The following is a 25312-nucleotide window of genomic DNA, read 5'->3' on the forward strand; positions in this document are numbered from 1 at the left end:
AACATGGCTAGCAAGTATTAAAATTCTGTATCAGCATGCATACAAATGGATACATTTTGAGTGTTAGTTTGAGTGTTTTCTTCATAGAAGAAAATTCTCTAGACTTCAGCCCTAGGAATATTGATTATTTGAACAGTAAAAAACTAAAACAAAAGAATCCACTAACCCCCTTGACCTTCCCCCCTCCCCGCAATAAAAAACCTCGATGCAATAAATTAAAAGTAATTGTAGCCATAGCAAATAGCATTAAGCAATTGCTCTTTCCTAAACAGCAGAATTCCATTTGGACTCTGTGATGAGCCAGGGGCCAACGCATTAATGGTGTTTGATACCCTGCAACCACTGTTCATACTCAGCTGCTCCAAACCAGCCACATTTAGAGCATCAGCACAGACTAAGGTTTAAATTACAATTTTTTACTAATAGTCTTAATAGTTGTCTTTAGTGCTAGTGATGTTATGTCACTTGGTGTCTTTGATGTTCTGCTGATCTTTAAGATTAATACCAGAATGGAACATTACTAATCCAAAATAAATGTTGCAGTATGGCTATTTACAGTTACTTCAGGAAGCTTCCATCATGTTTTTAGGCAGCTTTTGCAGTTTAACAAGAACATGTGAAAAAAAATTTACATGGTCATACTTTTCAATTTCTCTCTTTTCTCCTAAAAATTACTTTCTTTGTGATAAATTCATTCTGTAACTTTATGTTTTCTGTGAGACAAGTCAAAAAAGAAGAATATATTTATCCTCTGGCTAGTTTCTGTATTGCCTTACCAATTGTAATAAATTCTTGGTTTCTGTGAGCCTGTGTGTGAGCCACAGAAACCAAACTACCAGATCACACACTTCAGAAAGGTCATATAGAGCCATGTTTTATTTTGGTAATTTTGTAGGATTAAGAGAATAAGCTTCAGTTACATAAGTCTACCCATTTGACATAGAGATTTAAAGCTTTGCTGTTGTTCTAAACCAGTTCTGCCTGGGAGGAACTTGCTTAAAAAAAGCATTTCTGTTGCAGGACATGAACTTGATTGACATCCTTTGGAGGCAAGATATAGACCTTGGGGCAAGACGTGAAGTTTTTGATTCTAGACAACGGCAGAAGGAGTATGAACTCGAGAAGCAGAAGAAACTTGAAAAGGAAAGACAAGAGCAGCTCCAAAAAGAGCAGGAGGAAGCCTTGCTGGCTCAGCTGGAGTTAGACGAAGAGACAGGTGAATTTGTTCCTGTGCAGCCAGCTCAGTGCATTCAGTCAGAAAATACTGAGCCACCTGTTGCTTTCTCACAGGTAAACTCCAGTGGTTTGAGTGTGTTTAACCCTTTTTGTGTTCACAGGAAGGCATAATAGTAATGGCTGCCTAAAATGAATTTGCATGTGTTGCTGTAATGGAAGATCTTGTTACTCAAAGATGCAGTAACCTTTTTTCATAACTTTCCTATTTAGACCACAGAGCCTTCAAAACCAGAAGCAGAGGCCTTGTCCTTTGATGACTGCATGCAGCTCTTGGCAGAAGCATTCCCGTTTATAGATGAGCATGAGGTAAAAATGCAGAGTTCAGTGGTTTCATGGGTGGCTTTCCACGGGGTCAGTCTCATGTCTTCTCTAAGATTTGTCTTCAGCATAAGACTAATTTGTGATCTGAGTTTTCTCCTCAAGCTGGCTCCGGCTGGCATAAAGCAGTGAGTAGACTTGAATATTTTTATAATATTCCATTATATTAAAAAAAAATGCTTTCCTTAAGAAACACCTGTTTGTTCTGCAGAAATGGTAGAACTCCAAAAACTAGGTTTTTGCCTTGGAAAATGCACATCTGGTTTTTTGAGTGGGTTTTTTAGTTGTCATTGTTTTGTTCGGCTTTTTAATTATTTGTTTAAACCCTTCAGGCTTCTTCAGCTGCATTTCAGTCACTGGTTCCTGCTCAGGTCAATAGCAATCCAACCGTTGTTTCCTCTGATCAAACTCAGCCACCTGAATCCCCTGATCTAGTACAACCCACTGATGCAGAGAATATGCAGAACATAGAGCAAGTTTGGGAAGAATTATTGTCCCTTCCAGAGTTACAGGTTAGTATGATAAGCACCTGAAAAACAAAGCATGATAGTTTTTGGAGGACTGTAGTACTTTGGAGAAAGCAGTAGAATAGCATCTGAACAGATGGTGATTATTACTTGGTTTCTACACCTGTAGGGTTGTAGGGTGTTTATAACTCAATATAAGCTTTAAATTTTTCAAAAAAAGTATCTTGAAAAACATGTAGAAAGAATGAAATGAGTTGTTTATGGATAAGCCTGAATGAAACATTTCTCAGTCAGAACTTCCTCATGTTTAGCAAGTCACTGTTTGCCTCTGTGTGTATCTTGATACGGCGTGATCATCGTTAAAATTCAGCTGCTCAAAAATGGACAATTCTGAGTCATGGATCTACAACAGGAATTGTTTTCACAAGTGTTATGTTGGTAACACAAGGTAAATGTTGGGGACTTTTTAGCAGTGTCTGATCGTGTGAATATGATTACTTTTGCATTCAACTTTTATCTAAGGAAAAGGTTTTTTAAAGCTGATAATAGAATATATATTTAGGTACACAAAAGATTCAGGTATATTTATATGAATGCTGTTCATATACATTCAGTAAGAACAACTTGTGTAATGTACATGAACTAGGTATTTCAAAGGAACAAAGGAGTCACTTTGCTAATACAGAGAATATGTAGGGATTTTTATCCTATGTTTATATTTCTATTTTCCTTATATTTGATAATAAAATTGAATAAATTTATTTTCAAAATATATTACTGTAGAATGTCATCATGCTTTCCAGCATGCTGGTGCTCTACTTTATGCTATTAATACAAGAGATGATTGCCTGGTGAAGTGCCCATAAATCTGAATCATATTCCAAAAAACTAAAGTGAAAATTTGCAGGAGCTGAATTTTTGCTGCCACTCTGCCTCTTCCCTTTGTTTTTTTATATTTTTTATATTCTTCTAGTTTTCTAACCTGATTATTGTGTTAGGCTTAAATGCTTAAAGTAACAAGGGCAATTGGCTGTGAAGAGGCAGCAGTGATGGTGAAAATAAATTAAGAAACCAAACTAAAGTAATCTATTGCAGTAATTCTGAATGGTAATTTAATAATTTTCTTGAAAAAAAGATAATTAAAATGAGGGCACTGCCTTTTACAAATTATGTTTAGAGAAATGGAAAAACAGAACTCTCACATTGAAAATCTTATCTTAAGCCATGAACAACCTCAAGTAATTCCTGGGGACAGCAGGCCTGCTTATTTCAGCTTCCGTTAAGCAACTGACACCTCATTGGAAAGTTGTTCTTGTAGCCAGTGAAAGCCCATCAGTGGAGCAGTCTGATGCTCACACTGGTGTTAACCAGCTGAACTAATGTTTGTTTGCCCGGCTCCATGTTAGCACTCTTCTTACTTCACCAAGAATTACATTGCTCTGTGCTGAAAGCTCCTTCATTCAGTAAATCCTAGAAGAATCTTGGTTTGGAGGAACTGTGACATGAAAGTAATAGTGCTACAAGTCATTGTTTGCTGTACATGCTCATTAAGTCTCATTCAGGAATTTTACCTTTCTGTACTCATGCCATTCCTAGCAGTGGTGCTTGTGAGAAGTGAGAAGGAGCTCCAGGATCCCCACTAGCAATTACCAGAACAGGAGGGCTCCATGCAGTTTCCATACCACATTGGAATGGGTGTCTTCAGCATCCTGCTTTGAGCCTGAGAGGCTCTGCTCTCCTACTCTAAAATGCTTTGTCCAGAACAAGTTGTTTTGTGCTCTTGCTTTGGTATCTGTCATCTTCCTCGATTGCCTCTTCGTAGCACGAGGGTACTGTAGTCATCTAGACTACAACAGTGTTATAAAACCCCTTTATGTCCACATTTATTGCTATTTAATGCTTTTGGATTGTAGAAAAGGATTTTGTCAATTGGACATGTGTTGCTCAACTTCTCCCTTGCATTCCCCATCTAGTGCCTGAACATTGAAAATGATAACCTGGCTGACGTGAGCACGATCACGAGCCCCGAAACCAAGCCAGCAGAGATGCACAACAGCTACAGTTACTGCAGCTCATTACCCATGCTGAAAAAAGACGTTAACTGCAGTCCAGATTTCCTGGATGGTATGGAGGGCCCCTTCTCGGGCATTTTGCCACCAGAGGACACCAGCCAGCTGAGTGTGAACTCTTTAAACGACACATCCCCTTCAAACCCTGATTTCTGTGAGGATTTCTACACCACGTTTATCGATACAAAGGTGAATGGTGATGCAGCAGCAACGAACACTATCAGTCAATCTCTGGCAGAGATTCTAAGTGAACCTATTGATCTTTCTGACTTTGCACTTTGTAAAGCTTTTAATGGCAACCACTCAGGGACCAGAGCAGAATGTAACGATTCTGACTCTGGTATTTCACTGAATGCAAGTTCCAGCGTAGCATCGCCAGAACACTCTGTGGAATCATCTGCCTATGCAGATAAGACTTTGGGTTGCAGCGATTCTGACATGGAAGACACGGATAGTGCTCCTGGAAGTATGCTGCAGAGCAGTGCTGGTGTGTACTCTTTGCACCTCCAGGATCAAGTGTTTTCTTCCTTAGGGCCAAGCACTCAAACATCAAGTTTGCCATGTACAGCCACACCAAAGAAAGAACCCCCTCCCGGCCAACCCAAAGCTCCCTTCACAAAAGATAAACCTCCAGGCCGCCTTGATGCTCATCTCACGAAAGATGAGCAAAGAGCGAGAGCTCTGCAGATCCCTTTTCCTGTTGAAAAAATCATCAATCTCCCTGTTGCGGACTTCAGTGAAATGATGTCTAAGGAGCAGTTCAATGAAGCTCAGCTTACACTTATTCGAGATATACGCAGGAGAGGCAAGAACAAAGTGGCTGCTCAAAATTGCCGTAAAAGAAAACTGGAAAATATAGTAGAACTGGAGCATGATTTGAGTAACCTAAAAGATGAGAAAGAGAAATTGCTTAAGGAAAAAGGAGAGCATGACAGAAGCCTTCATCAAATGAAAAAGCAACTCACCACCTTGTACCTCGAGGTCTTCAGCATGCTACGCGATGAAGACGGAAAGCCTTATTCTCCTAGTGAATATTCACTGCAGCAAACTAGGGATGGCAATGTCTTTCTTGTTCCTAAGAGCAGGCAGTCAGGGACTAAACTTTGAAGGGCAGTACAGCTGGCTCCTGTTCTCTGAGTTACTAGTTTTGTATCATTATCATGATAGTTTTTACAGTGAGGTGGAATGCAGAATTAAGTAATATTTGTCAAGTAAATCTATGCAATGATAATTTTAAAGTTGTTAATTAGTTTATGGAAGATGCAAGTTGAAAATTAGTCAAACAATGCAGATGGGCATATACAAAATTTTAAATCTGCCTTTATAACAGACATTTCCTTCTTATAGCACCCCTTTGACTAGTTTCCATATATATGTAAATATTTAAACGTGCCATATTTATATACTGTTCCTGTCTATTGTTATATTCATAGATTTTATATATATATATATATATATATATATAAATGATTTTAGCCTTCTGAATATAATTTCTTGCAAGACAACCAGGATGGCTTATATTTTTTATAAATATTCAATAGTGTTCCCCATTTTTCTTACACATTTATACTTGCTTTATATTTAATATATTAATTTAGTATAAAAGTTGACACTCAGTGTTTGATTTTGCTTTATCAGCTCATTGAACTTTTTTAACTCTACTTCATACACATTTATTTCCCAAAAGGAGAGAAATCCTTGCAAGTTTTCCAAGGCTAAGTCTTCCTGTAGCATAATTATCAATCACACAGCAGTGTCAGCATTACTAATGCTTCATTCAGCTTCGTTTTAACCTTTGGAAAGACCATGTAACACAAAGTTTCAAGTCTATGCTGAGCTGACAGTTTTGTTTTCCTCCTTGAACACTATGTAAATGAATGAGATCTTTTTTCCAAAGGCATTTAAAATCTGTTAAAGCATTGCCAGCATTATGCCTTTTTCCAGCTAAAATTTCTGTAGGCTTTTGAGCAATTCTCCTAGAAATACACTACTGTGCCTCTGACTTCAATGAATGAGCATCACCTGTCCCTGCTGTTACTTTGGTGCTTACGGAAAACTGCATACTAGCAGCCATCCACTGCCTTGTTTGGAATCTCTGCTCAGTGAATTGAAAAGCTTTGTGGAGTTTAAATTATGATTTATAAAATAAAAAATGGGCAAATAAATAGCATGGTTTTGTTTACTACTCAAAGGAACTCATTGCACTTGATTGTTTTGGATTTTTTTCAATACAGAAAATGCATAATTTGTAAGACATGTTGATCTGAACATTAAAAACCATCTTCATCCCTGTGCAAGTTCTAAAAGTCATGCTTGATTTGAAGTGATTTTTTTCTTGCCACTGATGTCCATATCATGGGTGGGCACTGGGGGAATGCAAGACACTGCTGCCACTTAAAGCAAGAGGACTAATTCATATTTGAAGATGGCAATTTTATAGCATAGGAATCAAGGAGAAAGCACACCCAGCCATGGCCCTGGACAATCAACACTGATACACAGTAACTCTTAAACACAGGCAGGGGCTGATGGCAAAGCACAGAGCACCTAAAACACTCCTTGCCATTAACTACGCTATCAAATGTCTGTCAGAGAAAATTCTCTCTACAGCTGCTCTATAAATACTTTTAATTACGAATTGGCTATAAAATAGACATCTCAGTAAACTCCTGCCCTGCACTTCCATTTGTTCCTTAATTTGTTCACTAATGTGAAAGCCAAAGGCAAACAGCATCCTTACAGCCTTTGCAGGGACTGCTGTATCTGTACCATCCATTTGTCTAAAACATAATACAAAGATACTAAGATACTTCTTCCATTACCAAAACGAAAGTGCAGCTACAAAAAACCTGCAGTTAACTCAGCAGCCTTGTTTGAATTTCATCAGGTGAAGAATCAGCCTAAAGAAACTTGGTCTGTGACTATTTGCATTCATTTTAAACCAGTGTTCTTCACATCATCACCACAGTGCATGCTGCTCTCACATCAAATCCCTTAATATCATTAAGGAAAGAAAATCCACATTACTCATATATATAAAAACATCAGATTGCAAACTATAACCTTCATTTTATTAAGATTATTACTGAGGTACAGAGTATGCTCCCAAATCGGAGTGACTAGTGACATTGCCAAGTCAAAAGCCTCACACTGCTGACTTCATACACTGACAAGTGGCCACACAGAGACCAATTGCTTCTTGATCAAAACATCCCAACTTAAAACTATTAAGAATAAAGCTGAAAAGATGGCCTGAACCAAGGGTTTTTGGCTTGCAATCCCAAGTTGGAAAGATGATCCTGTAAGAAAATGTGTTGCAATAATTCTAGACCACTTAAGTGTTCTGCACAGCACTAAAAAAAGGTGATGCCAACGCATTTTAGATTGTAAGTCATTTGACAATATACACTTTATTCTGATACAAAATTTAAATATTTTAACAAATTTTAATCCATTATGGACTATACTGAAATTTTAAATTTCCACGCTATTTTAACTTGTTTAACCACAAGTTTAAAGATGTCTGCACACTAGCACCATTGCTCTTGAAGTCTTTGCCAGTTTATACCATTTTATTCTGTTTCCAATCTTGCGATATTATCTTCTACATGAAGGCCATTTTTTCTTCTGTGGAGATACTTGGATTACTTTAGTTCAGGAAAAGCTAATAGAGAGAGGTGTCAACCTGTAGCACCCACAGCAGAAAAAGAATCATCCATCAGATATGTGAATTTCAGTGATACTCAAGATCTTACATGCTCCACACAATTTTAAGATACACACACTTGTCAGAGACCACAGACTGATTTATGAATATTCCACCTCAGTGTAGACAGTACATGAAAACCACGTTAATGTCTTAAACACAGGAACCAAAGACAGCACATCAATACACCACACAATCCATGCTTAAAAATATTAGGAACCTTAAGTATTGTCAGGATATAAAAGTTAAGATGCTGTGTTTAATTTTTGTTTTCTGTAATAGCATAGTTACCTCCATCAATCTGGGCTGCTTTTGGGGAAACCTCCTTCTCTACCTGGAAGTATCATTTTTGTTATCAAATAAATTTCTGTACAACTGTAGCTTAGGGACCAATGCTTTGCTAGTTTCGCATCTTTACAGCCCCATCTCCATTTAAAGCTGCTATTTTTAACAGAAGCCAGTAAACAAAAACATGGCCATGAAATTCTTAACTCTTAAAAGTGCTTCTTGGACAGAGATACAATTGACCTAGTACTCCCTTAACAATGTGTTTATTTTGGTCAACGTTATCTCTGAACAGATTTGGCTATAAATAACTGAATTTAAGCAAATTAATTTTAACAAGAGTGTTATAAATCAAACTGTGAAAATAATTCTAACAGTGATTATCTATTTCTATATATAGTGCAAAAAGACCCATCCAGAGAACACAACAAATCTGCAGCAACGTGGAATCCTCTCATATTAAGGTACAGCTTTACTCTATACACAGGCCTAGTCCCAAGGCAAATGACAAAGTTTTTGTTAAAAATTAATTTTGTTAAAACATTTTCAAAATTTTACTGTTAAAAAAAAATTCCAAAGACCACTGCAGGTGCAAGAGCATTTGCCTGCACCTGAGGGGCACTGCTGTTCCCCATTACCTGTTGCTGCACAGATGCCTGCAGAAGCTCTGCCAAGCAGAGCAAAAGCACAGGTTTCCCACTTTTAGGCTTAAGAAAGCAAGCTTGTCACCTCGGCAACAAGCTGGCACATTACACTAAGGCAACATGACTGTATTGCATTTTCAGATTTAGGCTTGACCTTGGCTAAGCACAAACTTGTCTCAATGTTTTTTTAAAAAGTACCTGCAGTTATGAGATTTTCAATTAGGAACCTTCTGTTTTTTATGAAAATCTCTTTATGTTACTTCCAAATTACAGTTAACTGTGTATTACAAAGTCAGGAATTACTTTCTGGGAGTCTACAGGCAGCAGGTAAAAAGTCTAAGTACTTGAAATAGTTTGTGAATATGCCTCTGCCTCTGATTAGGCAGGTTCCATTTGACTACTTTCAGAGCAACTAAACTATAACCAACACTAAAATAGAAATTGACTTCCTAAGAATGCACAGGCTCAGAAACGTATTGGGAAGTTTAAATAGATGCTGAAGTACTTTATAAAAGGACCTGTAATGATCAAAGATGCAGAAAAGGAAATAATACGTGTTCCAAGACTTTACACAGATATGTTCCAGTCTGTGTAACATCAAGATTCCACAAGTTTTTATTGCCATTCAATTTGCCTGTACAAATGCCATTGTGATTTCAGTGCGGTATCATGACAGTATTAATCTCAATTACCCTGCCTGAAAGCACTCAGAATCTGAAAGGGAGCTCTTTGATTTGTACAGGTAAACAAACATCACCTGGTAAGCCAAGATCCACTACCTAGGAGGGAAATCCCAGCTTGCACCAATACCAAGCTCCCTCCCAGAACGGGTGCAAGCACCAACAAGTCACTCGCTGCTGAGAACTGAAAAACCTCTTCCGTGTCACTGCCTTTCCGGACTTCTCTGCAGCACCTCTTCCCACAAGGCACAGAACAAATTTCCCCCCACTCCAGCACACTCCCCAGTAACCCACACACATTATTTCATAGTATCACATTGTCTTGACTTCAGACTCGAAGCAATTTTGTATCTGCCAGGAACAGAAGATTCTTGGATAGGAAATGTACCAGCAAGCAGCACTCATCCAGAACAGGAAACACTGGATGGCATATGCTGGAATATTTGCTACTTAGTACTTATGGCTTCCCTTGATATTAAGAGACTGTCAAAGGAAAGCCTAGAAGGAAATAGGGGTTAAACACATTTTACTATACACTACAAATCTTACCCAGTCAGAAACCTTCATTTGAAGAGGATGTGCAAGACATTCCCCATTTTGTCAAGCAGCAGCTTCTCATTCAACCTGAAAATTAAAGAAATTACTCTTACCTTGTTTAAAAACCTCCCACCACTCTTTATAATTCATGAAAAATTTTAAAGGCAAACCTTACCTATGCTCATTGCCCTTCCTTTCAGGTCTAAATGCTAGACCTATTGATTTTGAGTCAACTCAAGTAGCTATCACTCAAGGAGGTTCCAAAAGGTGAAGAACTCTTGCTAGACTTTCTTCGATATTTCAGCTGTGATAAGCAGATTTAACTAGCCTTGGGAAAGCTGCTCACTATCAGCACAGTATCTTATTCCTTCACTTTTCTGGAAGTTGAAGCTGTTGCTCCTGCTGCCTTGTCATTCTTTAATTAGGCTGACTTCTCCATACTCAATAGGCTGCTGAAGTCCTGTCTTACGAGTCTCCTTAGCAATGTATGGATCAAAGAAGTACATCCTAGGTTCTGTAAAGCTGGCGGATCACTGTCCTCATGGCTTACACTCTTCCACGTCACAAACAACAGCTAAGCTACCCCACCCACCTACAAAGCCGTCACTTACATCCATCTCTTAAAAGGTTGCATACAGATCTTGTTCATAAAGTTTATTATGACACTATTTTTCAAAGTTAACATTGTAGTCACAGTACAGCTACAAGAGGCCCTGTTAAAAAGAACACTGTCAATACATTCTAAAATAATTTAGAAAATACCAGATCAATTGTCAGAAGGGACATCAACCCCATCCTCCAGTTGTCCCTGCAATCAGATGCAGGCCCCAGGTGCAAGTCTACACATCTTCTAGCATAGTAATGTACAAAGCAAGTCAGAAGTCAGGTATCTCACTCCCTAGTGAGTTGTAGTTTAGTTTCCCATGTTTTCAAACTCCAAATGGGTTGTTTAAAAAATGCCTTTATTGAAGTACAGCCTCCCCCCCACCCCAAGCCCAAATGAACACGTACAACAGAAGCGTTCACTAAACCACCAATTCTTGCTTTAACTTTTGAGATCTTTCAGAACTCCACAGACAAGAATAAGCAGACTTTGAAATCCATTTTGGAGGCTACCATCTTGACACTGGTTCCTTGTTTTAGCGTACTGCAGTCTAAATACACTCCAATGACAGCGTTTAAATAACATATGTTTAATTTTTTTTTCAAACAACACACTCATTTTTCTACCACTTCTTAAAAATTATAATTCATTATTATGACTGATTATGCCTTAAGCCATTTCATACATCTTTGCAGATTCATTCCTACACTGGAATTGCATTTACCTTATACTGCACATTGACCCAGAAGTGAAACAGGTGTGAGTAATTCCAATACATATTGCCAAGTGTCTGAATATTTCTTTTATTGACTGGGTCCCTACTATTCTGAGTCTGAATTGACAGCCAGCACTGGCCTGGCAATAGTCAAGAGAATTCACATCAGATGAGGACAGCACAGACTGCAGTGCCTTAATTTGGAGGTCAGAAGTGAGAATTAATTTCTAGCCACATGTACTGGTCAGATTTTCTACTCCACTGCACCAAATCCAGTTGTAGCACACTATCATTCTACCTGTAGGAACTCGGGACTTTACCCCTCTACGTTGTGGGAGTGCTTCTTGTCAGTAAAATACAACTAGATCATGTTTTATCTTTGAGCTCTCAGCTGAGCACAGATGTCTGCCAGGGAAACAGCTCAAGGACTCTACTATTTAAGAGCCCATGGGGAATGGGCTTTTGGAGCACATTACCTGGGACTGTCAGTGTTATACCTGTGCTACCCTTGGCTCTCAGTCAGAAGCATGTGTCCAGAAAATTGCCTAGGGTGCATGCAAGAAAAGTATATAGCCAATAAATTATCGAGGAACATACCTATTACTCTCACTATGATGCCTCATTTAATTGAAACAGTGCAGTCTGGTGCGAGGGAGAAGGAAATGGGGACAAAGGGGATGAAAATTCCAAGCCACCCTCCCCAAAGTATCGTTTTATTGAAACAGAATCATTGTATATCCCAAGGAAACAGGCACTTGATTCCCCCCACCTTAACTTCTCGGGAATTACAATAAATATAAAGGTAAAAAGCAAATTTTTCTCTCCACCCAAGAATTAAACAACTTCAGTTATCCCTTATGCATCTCAAATGAGACGGGAGACAGCTTTCATGTGTCTAAAGTTGGTCTTGTTAAAATATTTATCATGCCTTATTTTCTTGAAGCGCTAGTACTAATACAGAACTACAAATTAAAAAAATATGCACAAACCAAAAAGTAATTTGAAATTTTCATTAAGATAAAGCTTAGTTCTATGATTCACAAACACTAATTTGAGTAACTCAAATCCTAGTTATACATCTAAACAAACTATAATGCAACATACAGATGTTTTCCCTCTGTATGCCTATGTAACTCATGTCAATGACAATTACGTATATACACTGAGACTAGACCCCTTAAGACTGTAAATCAATAGGTGTTTCTATTGTTAACTTTAAATTAATACAAAATAGTAATTGAGAAATGCATTTATCTTCTCTATTAACTAACAAGGAAACACCCTAAACTACATTTCATTTCTGTTATAGAGTTCTCTGTACTAAATGTGGAAAAACTGAACTACACAAATATTGAAAAGTTAAAAATTCATTGATTTGTTTATTCCTGGTACCACTACCACAATTTACAGGGCAATATACCTGATGTAATGGGAAAATAAAAAGAAAAAAGAAAGACAAAGCTACAACAGAGAAAGACCTCAGGAATGTACATCTAATCGACACTACATTGCATGAATCAATAGCTGCACTTTTTGCAAACTGTGGCTATGACAGTCCTGATCAAGAAGGGTTTCCTGTTTAAGCTGCAGTAACTTTTCTGACTATGGATCATCGTTCCTTCTGTGGCAGATTTTACAGTTCCTCTAATTCATTTGGGACGACTGTCTCAAAGTAACCTGCAGCTTTCCTGACAACTCCTCGCTCTCTCTCCTGCTAAGAACTGTAGCCTGTTGAATACAGGATAAGAAAATTATTACTCTCAGTGAACAGTTGTACATTATTAATCATCATTATAAATATGCATTACACCTACCCTTTTTCTGGTAGCATTTTTAGAATCTTCTACCACCATAGCCCCCACTTCCACTTCCAGATCCATAACCACCTAAAAAAACAGTGTGTATACTGAAGTACATGAACAACAACGGATTTTAACTCAAAAATATTTTCTTTACAAAATCATACTTACCACCATAGGGACTGCCTGAACTTCTGCCACCAAAGCTGCCACCACCTTTCATGGGACCATAGTTAGACTGCTGTTGTCCACTGTAATTGCCAAAATCATTGTAGTTTCCACTTCCACCATAATTACCTAAAACAAGTAATTTACAAAGCCATGTTTGTTCAGGACACAAAACTTGCCAAATTCCAATATCCAATGTAAAAATAAATTGTAGTAGTAATTCAAAATTAAATTAATGTATTTTGATGCTACCTGTATGCAAAATGCACAAGTAACAGAAGACCCCTGATATTTTTACTATTAGAAATTGGTATTGAAGATAAAACACACTGCATTATAAGCACATTTGAGTAGGCAATTTGATGTTAACCCAATAGGCCAAATGAGGGCCCCCAAATTCAGAAAACCACGAGTTTCACCATTATTCTTCTACTGCACAACTTTGCCTGTATGACAATAATGCAAATTACAATTTATTTGCACCAAAAAAATGACAGAACTGTAATGGACATGCTGCATACATAGATCAGAAAGTATAGTAAGATATACAGCAGTTTTTGCAGCTTAACTCCCCAAATTTGGGGCGAACAATAAAAAAGCTTATAAAAAATTTGTGTTTGTAGTCCTCACAAAGGAGGATGTGATCTACACATTGTGAACTGGTATCCAAGGACAACATACTTGAAATGCTCAAAACCATTAAAATTCCTGTACTCTGCCTCCACACAAAGATTTATAATCAAAGCTTTTTGAAAAATACATCCCTGGCAAAAGAAAGTTGTAGTTTATCAAAGTTGATCCCCATAAAAAATAACTTTCCTTATGCAACAAGGCCTTCTACGTTAAAACCTTGACATACAACTCATTTTATGAATTACCATATTTCAGGCATTGTGAAATGAAACCTAAGAACCCTGGATGTTGAATGAAAGCTGGAATCTTACCACCACCAAAATTTCCTCCTTCATTGTAGCCATCATATCCTCCTCCTCCACCTCCGTATCCACCACCTGGGTTTCCATATCCTGGTCCTCCACCACCACCATAACCTCCTCTGCTGCCATAGCCAGGACCACCTCCATAGTTGCCACCTTTGAATAAAAGAGAAGTCAAACTTAACACACCAAAGCTAAATAACGGTAAAGAAAGATCCACTTAACAAAAAAAAAAAAACAAACCAACACACTTGCACAATAGAAATGTCCCACAGCACTTTTCCTGTATTATACTCATTGTGGTTGCATAAGTTATCTAAAATATTTGAGAAAAAACCCCATGCTTATAAAACCAAGACCTAAGTAATTCATTACATGCTACTTCCCTCCATCCCTTTTTGCATTCTGATAATTGCTTTTTTTAGTCTTTTGGTAAATGAGGTATTTCTCTTCAGATGCATTTTGGATACTCATCCTAACTGCATCATGAAAAAGATACCACTGAACCACAAGAAGAATTCTTAATAGATAACTGAAAACAGTTTGTTTACTGCTTTATTCAGTTTTAAGTATCTCCACTTAGTTCTCAGTGTAAGCAGCTCCTTTATGACCTTATGATACTAGATTTTTTAAAGTGTAAATACAGACAAGTATTTTTTCCACCCATCATTTTGTGGGGAGAACCAAAAAAAACGTTAACTCTTCACAGCTCTACAATGTAGCAATTTCATTTTCATTATTGCTATTATCACATTATCACCAAAACAGACTTCGCTTCCGAGGTGAAGGCAAGACTTACAGCTGGTTCTAACATTGGGGGAAAAGGAAGTGAACAATACACTTACCATCACCAAATCCATTGTATCCGTCACCACCCCCAAAGCTTCCTCTGCTCCCACCACCGCCACCACCACCCCCATAGCCTCCTAGAACACAAAACAGATGAGAATGTTTTCCTGAACAAACATATTAAGTGTTTAAGCCAACTGTCACAGGAAATACAGGAAATACAAAAAATCAAAAAAAAAAAACCAAAAAAACAAACCCAACCAAAATGCAAATCACATTCTATAATGATATTCCAGCCATTTACCTCTCCCACCAAAGTTTCCTCCTCGGCCAAAATTCCCTCCACCGCCTCCGAAGTTTCCACGGCCCATGAAGTTGCCTGAGCCACCCCCACGACCTACAAAATATTTCACTTGAATTACATTAATTGAAAACCTGTTACACTAAATAGCTATGCACAACTACAACTCACCTCTCTGAGAGCTGGCAGTCTGCATCTCTTGTTTTGAGAGTGCTTTTTTCACTTCACAGTTGTGTCCATTTATAGTATGGTATTTCTGAACTACAGAAAATAGTGAAAAAGTTAGAAATCACATCACTGCAATATGCTGTAAAACTCTCACAGAAAGTTACTATAAGGTATGTACATACTTTGAAAAGTAACACGAAATCAACCCCATCCTTTACAACAGAAAAGCAGCTGATTATACAATCATCTAATTCCACATACTGCTCTTCTGACATTTTAACACTTTATCCCCTAAATAATTTCTCACTAAAGAGCTTACATACCAACTATTTTATCAACTGTATCATGATCATCGAAAGTAACAAAAGCAAAGCCTCTCTTCTTTCCACTCTGCCTGTCTTCCATGACCTCTATGGTTTCAATCTTTCCGTATTTTTCAAAGTATTCCCTTAGATTATATTCTTCTGTATCTTCTTTAATTCCACCAACAAATATTTTCTTTACTGTGAGGTGTGCCCCAGGCTTTACAGAATCCTGCAATGCCAAAAATGACATTCAGTGCTTAAAGCAGTAGGTAAAGATGAGGATACGTGGTTAACTGGAACATGAACTCACCTCCCTGGAAACTGCTCTCTTTGGTTCAACCACGCGTCCATCAACCTTATGTGGTCGAGCGCTCATGGCAGCATCCACCTCCTCCACACAGGAGTAAGTCACAAAGCCAAAGCCTCTGGAACGTTTTGTTTGTGGGTCTCTCATCACCTGCAAACACACAAGGAGGCACTCTGTATTTCTATGCAACTTTAAGTACCTAACCCTTTCAAAAGCACAAACTAGTAACAGAGACTTTACCACACAGTCCGTGAGTGTGCCCCATTTCTCGAAGTGCTCTCTCAAGCTATCATCTGTTGTTTCAAAGCTCAGACCTCCAATGAACAGCTTTCTCAACTGCTCTGGCTCCTTTGGCTCATGGCCCTACAAAATGAAAAAAATAAAAAACACGCTTTGAATACAAATCACAGAATTAAAATTTCAGTGAATTATTAGAAATTATCTGTGTACATTGTAACTACAAATAGGTGAAATACATTTACATAAAAACAATGACTTCTAATGGGTTTAGACAGCAGAATAGTAAACACTTAATGAGGTGTGCTTTTAATCAAAACACTAACAACTTAAAGAGCGCTAAAATGCAAACAGTAAAGGGATTTCAATATACTAGGTAACTCAGTTGCTCCCCACCACCCTGAAGTACATTCATTCCATGCCTATCTTTGAGCAGGAGTTTGCATTGTAGGGACTGGGGATGAAGTACTGCTAGATAAAAGGAAGTTCTAATGTTTTATGAAGCATAAATATGCAGAACTACAAAAAAATTAAGGACGCGGTATACAAGGAAAAAAGGTTCCTGCTCAGGGTGAGTGTCTACTCTTTGGGGATGTCCATTTTGAAAGGTTACCTTTATACATTTTTATGAAGCATATCAATACTAAATTCCTTCAAATATAAATTCTGTACTTTGATAATTCTACTACTGGAGTACCTGCAAGCGAGATAGTGTAAATATATATGTGGATTTTTAGTGTTATGGGAAATACCTCTCAAATGTGAGACAACATGGACCTATGTCTTACAGACAAGAAAATGCTGTAACAACTCATTGATGACCAGTAGTGGGTACAACTACTGGAGTAAGATCGGTAACATAGCAAGCACCACAGAACAAGCAAGTTTAATAGCTCTTGGTAACACTGCCTATATATGATCAGTCACATTTTAAGGGGTGCAAATTTGCAGATCCCAGTCTTCTATCAAATGACTGAAATGGGCTTAAGAGTACTACTGTGTTTCTGCTGTGTCTCAGTGCTGCACTTTTTTACTAGATGCGGACGGAATTTCCCCGTACTTTAGACGTGGAGTTCAAAAAAAATTGTTTCACAACTGCCATTGTCAGAGAAGTCTTACCAGACTTCTGTTTAAAAGCAACCAGATTAAAATCTCACTTAGCAAGTGGGTACTTCTGTGTATGTAAAACACTCCACAAGGTGCTGACCAGCTATGCTGTGTATGACTTCAGTTCTGCAGCATCAATGTTGAACAGGCTCCACTGAAAAGGCTTCTGCTGCAGTCCATTAAACCAGACTAGATGCAGCATTACCCTGATGTGAACTACGTAAAAACAACCACAGACTTCTATCTATAGACATTCTGCTTCAAATCTGAAGTGCTGTAACCTCTGCCACACTGCAAGGGGTGGCCAGAAAGGCTTAAGCCCCTCTGAGTGAGAGTTTTTGTATTATATAGTGCTTTAGCAAACTGTCGGCTTATAATACTTAGGCTGTACTACAGCAAACAGTAACTAAGATTATGAAAAGCTGTCTGGGAAGTAAATCCCTGCCCTTACATCTGTTGAATTTTGTTAGAAAGAAGCCCACCATTCTTGGTAACAGCCTTCTATTTAAGGCTTTGTTACCTCAGGATCATCATATAAATCAGTAACAGTCAATGATCCCATGACTACAACAAAGTAAAGCCTCTAGTGTCTTCCAAGTGGTCCAGACTGCAGAAGCATTAAAAAAAAAATCTCCCTTCTCACTACATTGAAACTTTAAATTTTATACGATTACAGACCTACTGCATATAGAAACTGCTTTAGATCAAATGTTATCTGTTGTTAATTCCAATTTTTAAAATCTACTAACAATTTTTAGTTGGGTTATGTTAAAGCTGGGAACACTAAGCGTTTCAAACTCTTCTGTACATATTGAAAGCCATTTATTAAGTGAAACTGTGAAGATTAGACTCCTCCAAAATCAGAAATGTATGTAGGGAAAACCTGGACAGACTATTTACAGTTCTCTGATATTATTCAAGGCTATGAGAGTTTCCAGCTAACAACTCGGAGTGATTTTACCTTAAAAGAATAACCACAGAATTTTTCAGGTAAAGAAAAGTGAAGTTCTTTTCTGCTTATTGTTATTTTGTGCACGAGAACTGCTGTTCTCATACAGTAGAAAGAACACCTACTGTTACAGCTTCTCTGTTCTATTGAACAAGAATTATCTTTAGGACACATACATGTTATAGGAACTCTGCGCAAAAAATAGAAAGCAGTATTCTCTTAGAGAATTACAGAATTGGTTTTTTAGGCAGTTTGTTCTCACTAGGGTTTTCAGAGTGCTGTTCTCTATCACACAAGACTGTTTCTCAGTTGTTCAGCTTCAAGTTATTTCTAACAGCACTCTTTCCTGCACAGAAAATCCTGCAGTTCACTTCTCTCCTTTAGTGTAACTTCCACCCTGCTCTCTAAGAATCAGGCTGCCTCCTGCTCAGCTGACACGGCATGAGAGCACGCCATTTTGCAGCACTCCTCTGGAAGGAGTTGGGGAGAGCAGCTGCGAGACCGTCCAGCCTGCCTTTAGTCGGCAAGACACAGTTTCTCCCCCTAAGCTGTCAGAGGGGCTTCCAGACACATTACATGGCTCTGCGGCGGCGGAAAAACCTTCCTTCTGCCCCGACTTCAGCCTTCCCCCCTAAAGCCCAAGCACTGCGCAGTCCCGACCGCCTCCATTTTGTGCCGAGCCGCGGCCGCCGCGCCGCCAATATGGAGCCGAGGGCGGGGCGCGCGGCCGGCGCCGCAGTGGCGCCATGGGCGGGGCCCGGCCCGCAGGGGCCCAGGGCGAGGCTGGCGCGGCGGGCCCCTCTGCTCCTCCTGCCGCCGGCAGAACCACACCGCTGCCTCCCAGGCCCTACCGAAAGCCCCAACACTCGGCGCAGTGTAATTGTACCTCTCGCCTAAGAGTGGGGAGGAAGATGGCAGCTAGAACCCCCTGGGATTCCTGCAAAAATCCTCCTCTTTGCAGAAATCCTGACACCTTTTGAGACAATGCTGCCTCACATACATACTGCTTCTATCCTGAGGTTGCCATCGAGTGAAATTTCCCATGGCAGGGGTTTTGAATGATCAGCCTTTTGGAGCTGCAGTATTTCTCTCTAAAGGCAGTTTTCAGGTGGAGCTCTCGCATGCATTCTACTTCTGAGCAGCAGCAAGTGTCCACAAAATGCCTGTCACGAAACCTACACTCAGCTGTGGCTGAACCTGAAACCACCCTGTCCCCAGGCAGTACAATCCTAGACTGTCTTCTGAAACGGGAAAGCTTACAGGCCACTGGGGCCTCAGCAACAATCCCTGAGAAACTTATTCTCTAGAAATGCAACAGTTTTTAAGATCATTGCAGGGCAACCTACTTTTGTGAACTACAAGAGCTTATTTAGTATGCAGCTGATCAGCCCCCGTTACACTCAATTCAAAGTCTGAATGAGTGAGTTTCAACATTCCTTCCAAAAGGACTTCACACACCATACTTCAATACAAAATAACCATACACTACCAGACACATGCAACTCGGACAAGGTTTGTTCATAATTCAAGTGTTTAGGCCCTCCCACACTGCAGTAGTGTATCATTCCAGAAAAAGTTGGTTTGAACTAGCTAAAATATTCAGGCAACCTGAAAAAGTAATGTTAGAAAGCAAACAAATCCAAATAAATGAAGATAAAATGCCTCCGTTATAAGCTATATAAGCACGTTTAATACCCTTTTTGCTGACCTTAAAGTTTTTTTCTGAAGGGTATTAAGAACTTTCCCCCCTCCCACTTCCACACCCTGCCCCCAAAAGTAACTAGCTCCCATCCTCCCAAAAACAGCCCCAACGTCTTCTCTATACTACGCACCTTATTCAGTCTACGGTATTTCTGCTAGAAGCAAAAGAAAACAGTTATTTTTACTTAGTACAGCTCGCTTTCAATTGCAGTGACTATCAGGCAACCATTTTTACTTAAAAAAAAGAAAAAAAAAAAAGAAAAGAAAATAGGAACCTGTCTTCATTCCCACTAAAAACAGGACTTTTGAAGGTAGAAGTAATCAAGTTCCTGCTGATACTCGGAGGATACTCTGATTTTAATAATTCCACCTTGCTTTAATCAGAAACATATATTTAATCAATTCTGTTATAACAGAAAGCTACACAAACAAAATTTCCCCATTATGCTTAACACCCCACCCATTAAAACTATAAGTAGCAAACTGCAATTTAAAGTTACTCCACTAATACGGGGATGAAGAAGGTAGAAAAAAAAAAGATATTAATATATCAAATAGAAATGGTTAACTTGTTTTTTTTTTTCATCTTTACCCCTTAAAACTACTTTATTTTTAATAGAAATCCCATCATCTCACCTGTGAGGATCGTCTTCCTTTCCTCTTGTAGTCCTCCACTTCTCTCTCTTCCTTAATAGCAGCCATTTTGGAAGGGTACTCTAACTCGGCCTTTCTTTTAGATCTAGGAAACCTAGAAAACAGGTTGGATAAGTCAGTACTTACCCCAGTTCCTGTGACACAGGGCCTTCTCTGGCTGCAACACACAGGTGTAGCTTTGCAGGAAGAAACGGGTCAAAGTAGAAAAAACATCTCAGAAGTATTTTAAAAGGATAGGATAAAAAGCCTCAGGCTACTTAGCTAACAATTGAAAAGAGCTGTAAAAGAAACATCTGCTATCCCAGTCAAGCTCACTACACAAACTAATGCTAAGATCTGTAGCAAACCTTTATCTATTACTGTCTGACTGAACTATGGTGAATACAACTGACACACAGCAAGCAAATTCCACCTTCAATAACCAAACTCACTACATAAATTCTGCTTCTTTGGATTTTTAAGCTCCAAAACATGTAACATTTTGCAAATATTGCTTATTAAAACTTTCTGATGACTACCTCTTGTAGCCAGCTATCCAGCAGTGTGGAACACTAGAGGATGTCTTGGTATAGTTCCTGTATTAAAAAATACTTTCCACTAGGAGTAGTGCAAGAACCCCTTACTGATGCTAACTTGTAACATCAAGAACTGCTGGTCCTCGGGAGTCTACAGGACTAGGCATCTGCATTACTTTTCCTTCCATATTATATATTTGATTACTGCCCTGTACTATGTAACTTATGTCCCTTTAGAAATAGGAAATCTTTCACAAGATAAGCTCAGTGAATGAACACATACCTACACATTGAAACAAAAAAATCATGTTCCCTTTGGCCTTTTTTCTATAAAACTTTCTAGGATCCTTCAGTTAGTCCTAATGCATTCATTAGGATGAATATTATATAATAGGCCAATATTCATTACTACTTTGGATGTTTACTGAAGCTTTATTACAGTAGCCAAAACTCAATACTGTTAACTACATAACATATTTCAGTAAAACTATACTTCTGCTGCATTTAAAAGCATAGATATTTACAAGATTAGGTGTACTTCCGTGAGAGGTTTGTTTGCTGGGGTTGTGGGGTTTTTTTAACGTTTTCTTCCTGCAAATTTTGTTCCTGCAGATGGAAAAGCAGGCAGGTTTCTACTAATGAGTAATATATACTGTTATTCTAAGTGGATATTCTTACACATAACTTCATGTTAAAATCCAGCTTCAAATTAAACTCAATTGTCAAATCATGAGCATCACGATTTAATGCTTTAAACAATTTTAAAGGTTTTATTAAGTAACATCAAACTGTATTATCTTTAATTCCTCACTACACAATGTTAAACCTGCCCTTGAAATCCTTTAAATCAAACATCAGTTTGACTTAAGAGGTATTAGGATATCAAGTATTTCAACAAGTCATGTAAGGGAGGCATGAAACAGAACACTTTAAGGGCTTTCTACAAACTAGCTGTATGGCATTTTGCTTTAGGAATTGTTAGGGAGCAAAGGCATAAGCTTATTTAAATATATTTTCAAAGTAATGGAAAGTATGAATCCCTTTCTGAAGCTGCTTTCCCCAGTCACCTGCAGCCTTCCCCAGCGATGCTCCACAATGGCCAACATAAAGCTCCTGGGCATGGATGATCTCTGCCCCAATGGCCTCTAAGGGCCTTGAGGGTTAAAAAGGAGTTGTCTTCTTGCTAATGCACACCATCAGCTCATGTGGAACACAGCCCTGCTCAGTCCTATTCCTATTTTGCCTTACAGAATGTTGTTAAGGCTGACAGCATTAAATTTTTGAAATTCTTATCACCAACAGAACACTCTGTTCAACTCTGAATAAAAATACTCCGAACACTTTCATTATTAAACGCTAGTTCAACTAGCGCTGAGCAATCATATACTGCAACCTAACTACAGAACTTAAAGCAGTCTCCAAGGAAAGCTTTAAATCATAATGATAAAGAAGTCACCAGGACGTCTCATTACTCACAATGCTGCTCTATCTCTTACAGGAGAAAAGGTAAGAGAGACAAACCAGACATTATCAAGATGGAAGTTCACCCATCCAATCAGAGAATACTATGGAAATACAGTGGTCTTTTCTGTAAGCAACTGGAGTTGGACCTAAAGTACATACAGAAGGGTGTTTTACCAAACCTAAAAGTCAAAGCAGGAAAAAACTGTTTCTCTTCAAGTGTGTTGACAGTGTATTCCCAACACCAATAGGAACACGTGTCTGAGAAAAAATCCAAGGTATTAGTTGGGTGATGCGCGCAAATACCTGATGTGATAGGTTCCCAAGCTTTACTGAACCACTTTCCAATGCTTTGAACACATCACCCCTCTCAGTTATTAAACTCCAAAGCAGCTAAAACATTTATGTGAAAAAGTTATTTTTAGCTGCTTTGGTTAAGGGATCCAGTTTCTTCTGGTTTTAATGTAGGAACAGAAACTAGTGTGAGTTGTTGGTTTCTCAGATCCTAATTTTCAAGGTTTCAGCTTTCAGTGAAAGGATTAAAAATAAAAAAATACCACACGCTAAAAAAAAAAAAAAAAAAAAAAACAAAAAAAAAAAACCAAAAAAAAACCAAAAAAACCCACTATTTTTGCTTGCTATACTCTAAAACACTTCAGCAGAAAACCTTAGGTTTTGAGGAAAGGAAAACAAGGGCAGAATATCATCACTATTTCCCTCCAAGTAGGGCGAGGATGATTTCTCCACATTTGTGCAGACTGCTTCATGCTGCTCACCAGGACCATGGCAGAATGCCACCGAATGTCCTGGGTCTTTTGCATGTGTAATTGTGGGCGTAGAGAAAAGGAAGAGTACTCTAGTTTTCCTTCCCCCACCTCCCCGGGCAGCAAAGGCTCCCGGCACGTTTTAACTCCCTCTGGCAGGGGTAAGAGATACTAGGGAGGTGCTACAACGTATTGCTGCGAGATGCAGCGTATTGCAGTAAACGATTTTAATGCTTCTGAAGTCTGTTTCTAGAAAACTGGGTGTAGAAATTGTGCTAAAGAATATCCCTGCCGCACTACTCCGGGTAGCTTACGCTGGAGCGGGGTAGGCCGGGAAGGGGGGAAAGGAACACAGGCAGGGCAGAACAATGACGCACGCACGTGTAGGGCTCGCCTTGCCCTCCTGCTGCCCGAACACGCGCCTATGTGTCTCGATGTCCCCAGGATTGCTGCTAAGGGCTCTGCTGCCCACAGCCCTGCCCCGGCCCGAGGGCCGGGCCCCTCTCACCCACGCGCCGGAGCGCTGCGAAATGGCGGCCGCAGCCCGCGGGGCCGCGCGGCGGAAGCGCCGCCTCTCCCGCTCCCTCTCTCTTCCTGCCCGCGCCGCCATTGCAGAATAACGCGGCGTGTCGCAGACGAAAGCGGCTCTGGAGCACGGCAGGAACGCCACAAGGAGGCGGCGGCCGCGGGAACTGCAGGGGCTCCATTACATGTTGCCGCCAACCACCCCCTTCCCGCCGCGCTTCCCCGGCCGCAGGCTCGGGCGAAATTCAAGCCGCTCCAGCTCCGCGCGGCAGGAGCCGCCTCGCTGCGCTGCCAGCTCGGCCGACAGCGACGAGCCCCCCGCCCCGCGCGCAGTTACCTCCATTTTGTGCCCGGGCTCGGCCAGCGCAGCGCCAATATGGAGCCGGGCGGGAGAGGAGGGGGCGGGCGCGGGGGGAGGGGGTCACGTGGCGGCAAGGCGGGCTCGGGGCGGCGCGCGCGCTGCGGCCGTTACCGCTTTTCTTCTCAGGGCCCGCCGCCCATCCCCCCATCCTGCTCTTCCTCCCCCCCCCCGCCCCGTCCGCGCGGCCCCTTCCCCGCCAGGAGAACAGAAAAGGGTCGGGAGCGAGGGAAGGTGGGGAGAGGGAAGGTGCGGAGAAGGGTAGGGAGGAGAGGAAAGAGAAGATATCACCGTGCCGGCGTTCAGCGACAGCGCCTTCCCGCCCCCGTCGGTCCCACGCCGACCGCCGGCCCCGCGCACAAACCGCCGCCCGCTGTGGGGGTGGCGGCGCCGGCGCAGCCGCGACGGGCGCGCGGGGCAGCCCCGCCTCCCCTCTCTGGGGCCGCCCCCGCCCCGCCCCCGCCGCCCGGGCCGGCCCGAGCGCGAGGGGCCCCGTGAGGGAGCGCTGCGCGCCGAGCTGCGCTGGGCATGCAAGGGCAGGCGGCATCGGGTGCTGGGTAGGAGAGAGAAGAACATGAGAAAATGCCCTGCTTACAGGGGACATCTGCAGGAGTATCGGGGCGTGCCCGAGGTGCAAAGGACCTTCTAAGAGAAGTTCTTTGTCTCTACGTATTGTTTTACGCTGGAGATGCTGCTAGGAGGCAGCTGAAGATTGGCTGTCCAGAGCTCGTTCAGCGCTCACCCTCGGAACTGAGCGTAGCTTAGTCAGTTTCCGGATAAATACCAAAAAAAGTCCCAAGCAGTAAGTTTCACAAACTTCCCCATTCAGAGGCATTGCCTGTGGCTTGAATGGCGCTTGTCATCATAAACTAGCATAGAGAGTTCAGGAGAAAGGGTATCCTGCGACAATTTCGTATAGAAAGAAGCATCGTTAAGCACATACATTAAAAATGTTTCCTTACCAGAATAATGGCATCAGGAAAAGCAGTGTTATAAAAATTTACTATT

The 25312-nt window shown here is 40.3% G+C and overlaps 2 protein-coding genes and 1 long non-coding RNA gene across 15 annotated transcripts in view; 2 read left to right on the forward strand and 1 right to left on the reverse strand.

Moving 5' to 3' along the window:
* Positions 1-6382, forward strand: part of NFE2L2 (NFE2 like bZIP transcription factor 2) — a 23615-nt gene extending 17233 nt beyond the window's left edge. For 4 of the 5 annotated variants that reach the window (XM_053982548.1, XM_053982550.1, XM_053982549.1 and 1 more), the window contains exons 2-5: positions 1021-1290; positions 1447-1542; positions 1887-2066; positions 3995-6382. In XM_053982548.1, the coding sequence (XP_053838523.1) occupies positions 1021-1290; positions 1447-1542; positions 1887-2066; positions 3995-5197 (1749 nt within the window). In that variant the 3' untranslated portion in view covers positions 5198-6382. Of the gene's footprint in view, positions 1-293; positions 400-1020; positions 1291-1446; positions 1543-1886; positions 2067-3994 lie in introns of those variants that run through there. The other variant, XM_053982547.1, reaches the window with a different exon arrangement.
* On the reverse strand, positions 1995-24703 carry HNRNPA3 (heterogeneous nuclear ribonucleoprotein A3). Of its 9 annotated transcripts, none has more exons than XR_008437902.1 (14): positions 24596-24703; positions 20664-20775; positions 20159-20182; positions 16274-16396; positions 16037-16183; positions 15745-15955; positions 15425-15514; positions 15257-15364; positions 15009-15089; positions 14173-14319; positions 13232-13357; positions 13076-13147; positions 9955-10029; positions 1995-2083 (listed from the first exon to the last, which is right to left on the reverse strand). XR_008437902.1 is itself a non-coding variant. In XM_053982553.1 (13 exons), the coding sequence occupies exons 2-12, from the start codon at positions 20727-20729 to the stop codon at positions 13095-13097; spliced, it is 1173 nt and encodes a 390-aa protein (XP_053838528.1). In that variant the 5' UTR covers positions 20730-20775; positions 24596-24703; the 3' UTR covers positions 11120-12989; positions 13076-13094. The 9 variants fall into 9 exon arrangements, 6 of the variants coding, with proteins under 6 accessions (XP_053838528.1, XP_053838529.1, XP_053838526.1 ...); XR_008437901.1 differs by lacking the exon at positions 1995-2083 and adding an exon at positions 7127-7775; XR_008437900.1 differs by lacking the exon at positions 1995-2083 and adding an exon at positions 7127-8130.
* Positions 24704-24850: 147 nt separating this feature from the next.
* LOC128810032 (uncharacterized) overlaps positions 24851-25312 on the forward strand; it is a 298275-nt gene continuing 297813 nt past the window's right edge. Inside the window, exon 1 of the long non-coding RNA XR_008437903.1 lies at positions 24851-25106. This is a non-coding gene — a long non-coding RNA (uncharacterized LOC128810032). The remainder of the gene's footprint in view (positions 25107-25312) is intronic.

This window comes from Vidua macroura, chromosome 7 (genome assembly GCF_024509145.1).
Source record: "Vidua macroura isolate BioBank_ID:100142 chromosome 7, ASM2450914v1, whole genome shotgun sequence".
Lineage (NCBI taxonomy): Eukaryota > Metazoa > Chordata > Aves > Passeriformes > Viduidae > Vidua > Vidua macroura.

Excerpts from the sequence above, each read along its gene's own strand:
- HNRNPA3 (XM_053982551.1), bottom strand. The coding sequence starts at position 20,729 with ATGGCTGCTATTAAGGAAGAGAGAGAAGTGGAGGACTACAAGAGGAAA. Across the intron at positions 14,320-15,008 it reads ATACAATGGATTTGGTGATG|GTGGCAACTATGGAGGTGGT; the intron begins GTAAGTGTATTG and ends TTTTATTCAAAG. Across the intron at positions 13,358-14,172 it reads AGGAGGAAATTTTGGTGGTG|GTAATTATGGTGGAAGTGGA; the intron begins GTAAGATTCCAG and ends TACTTGTTTTAG.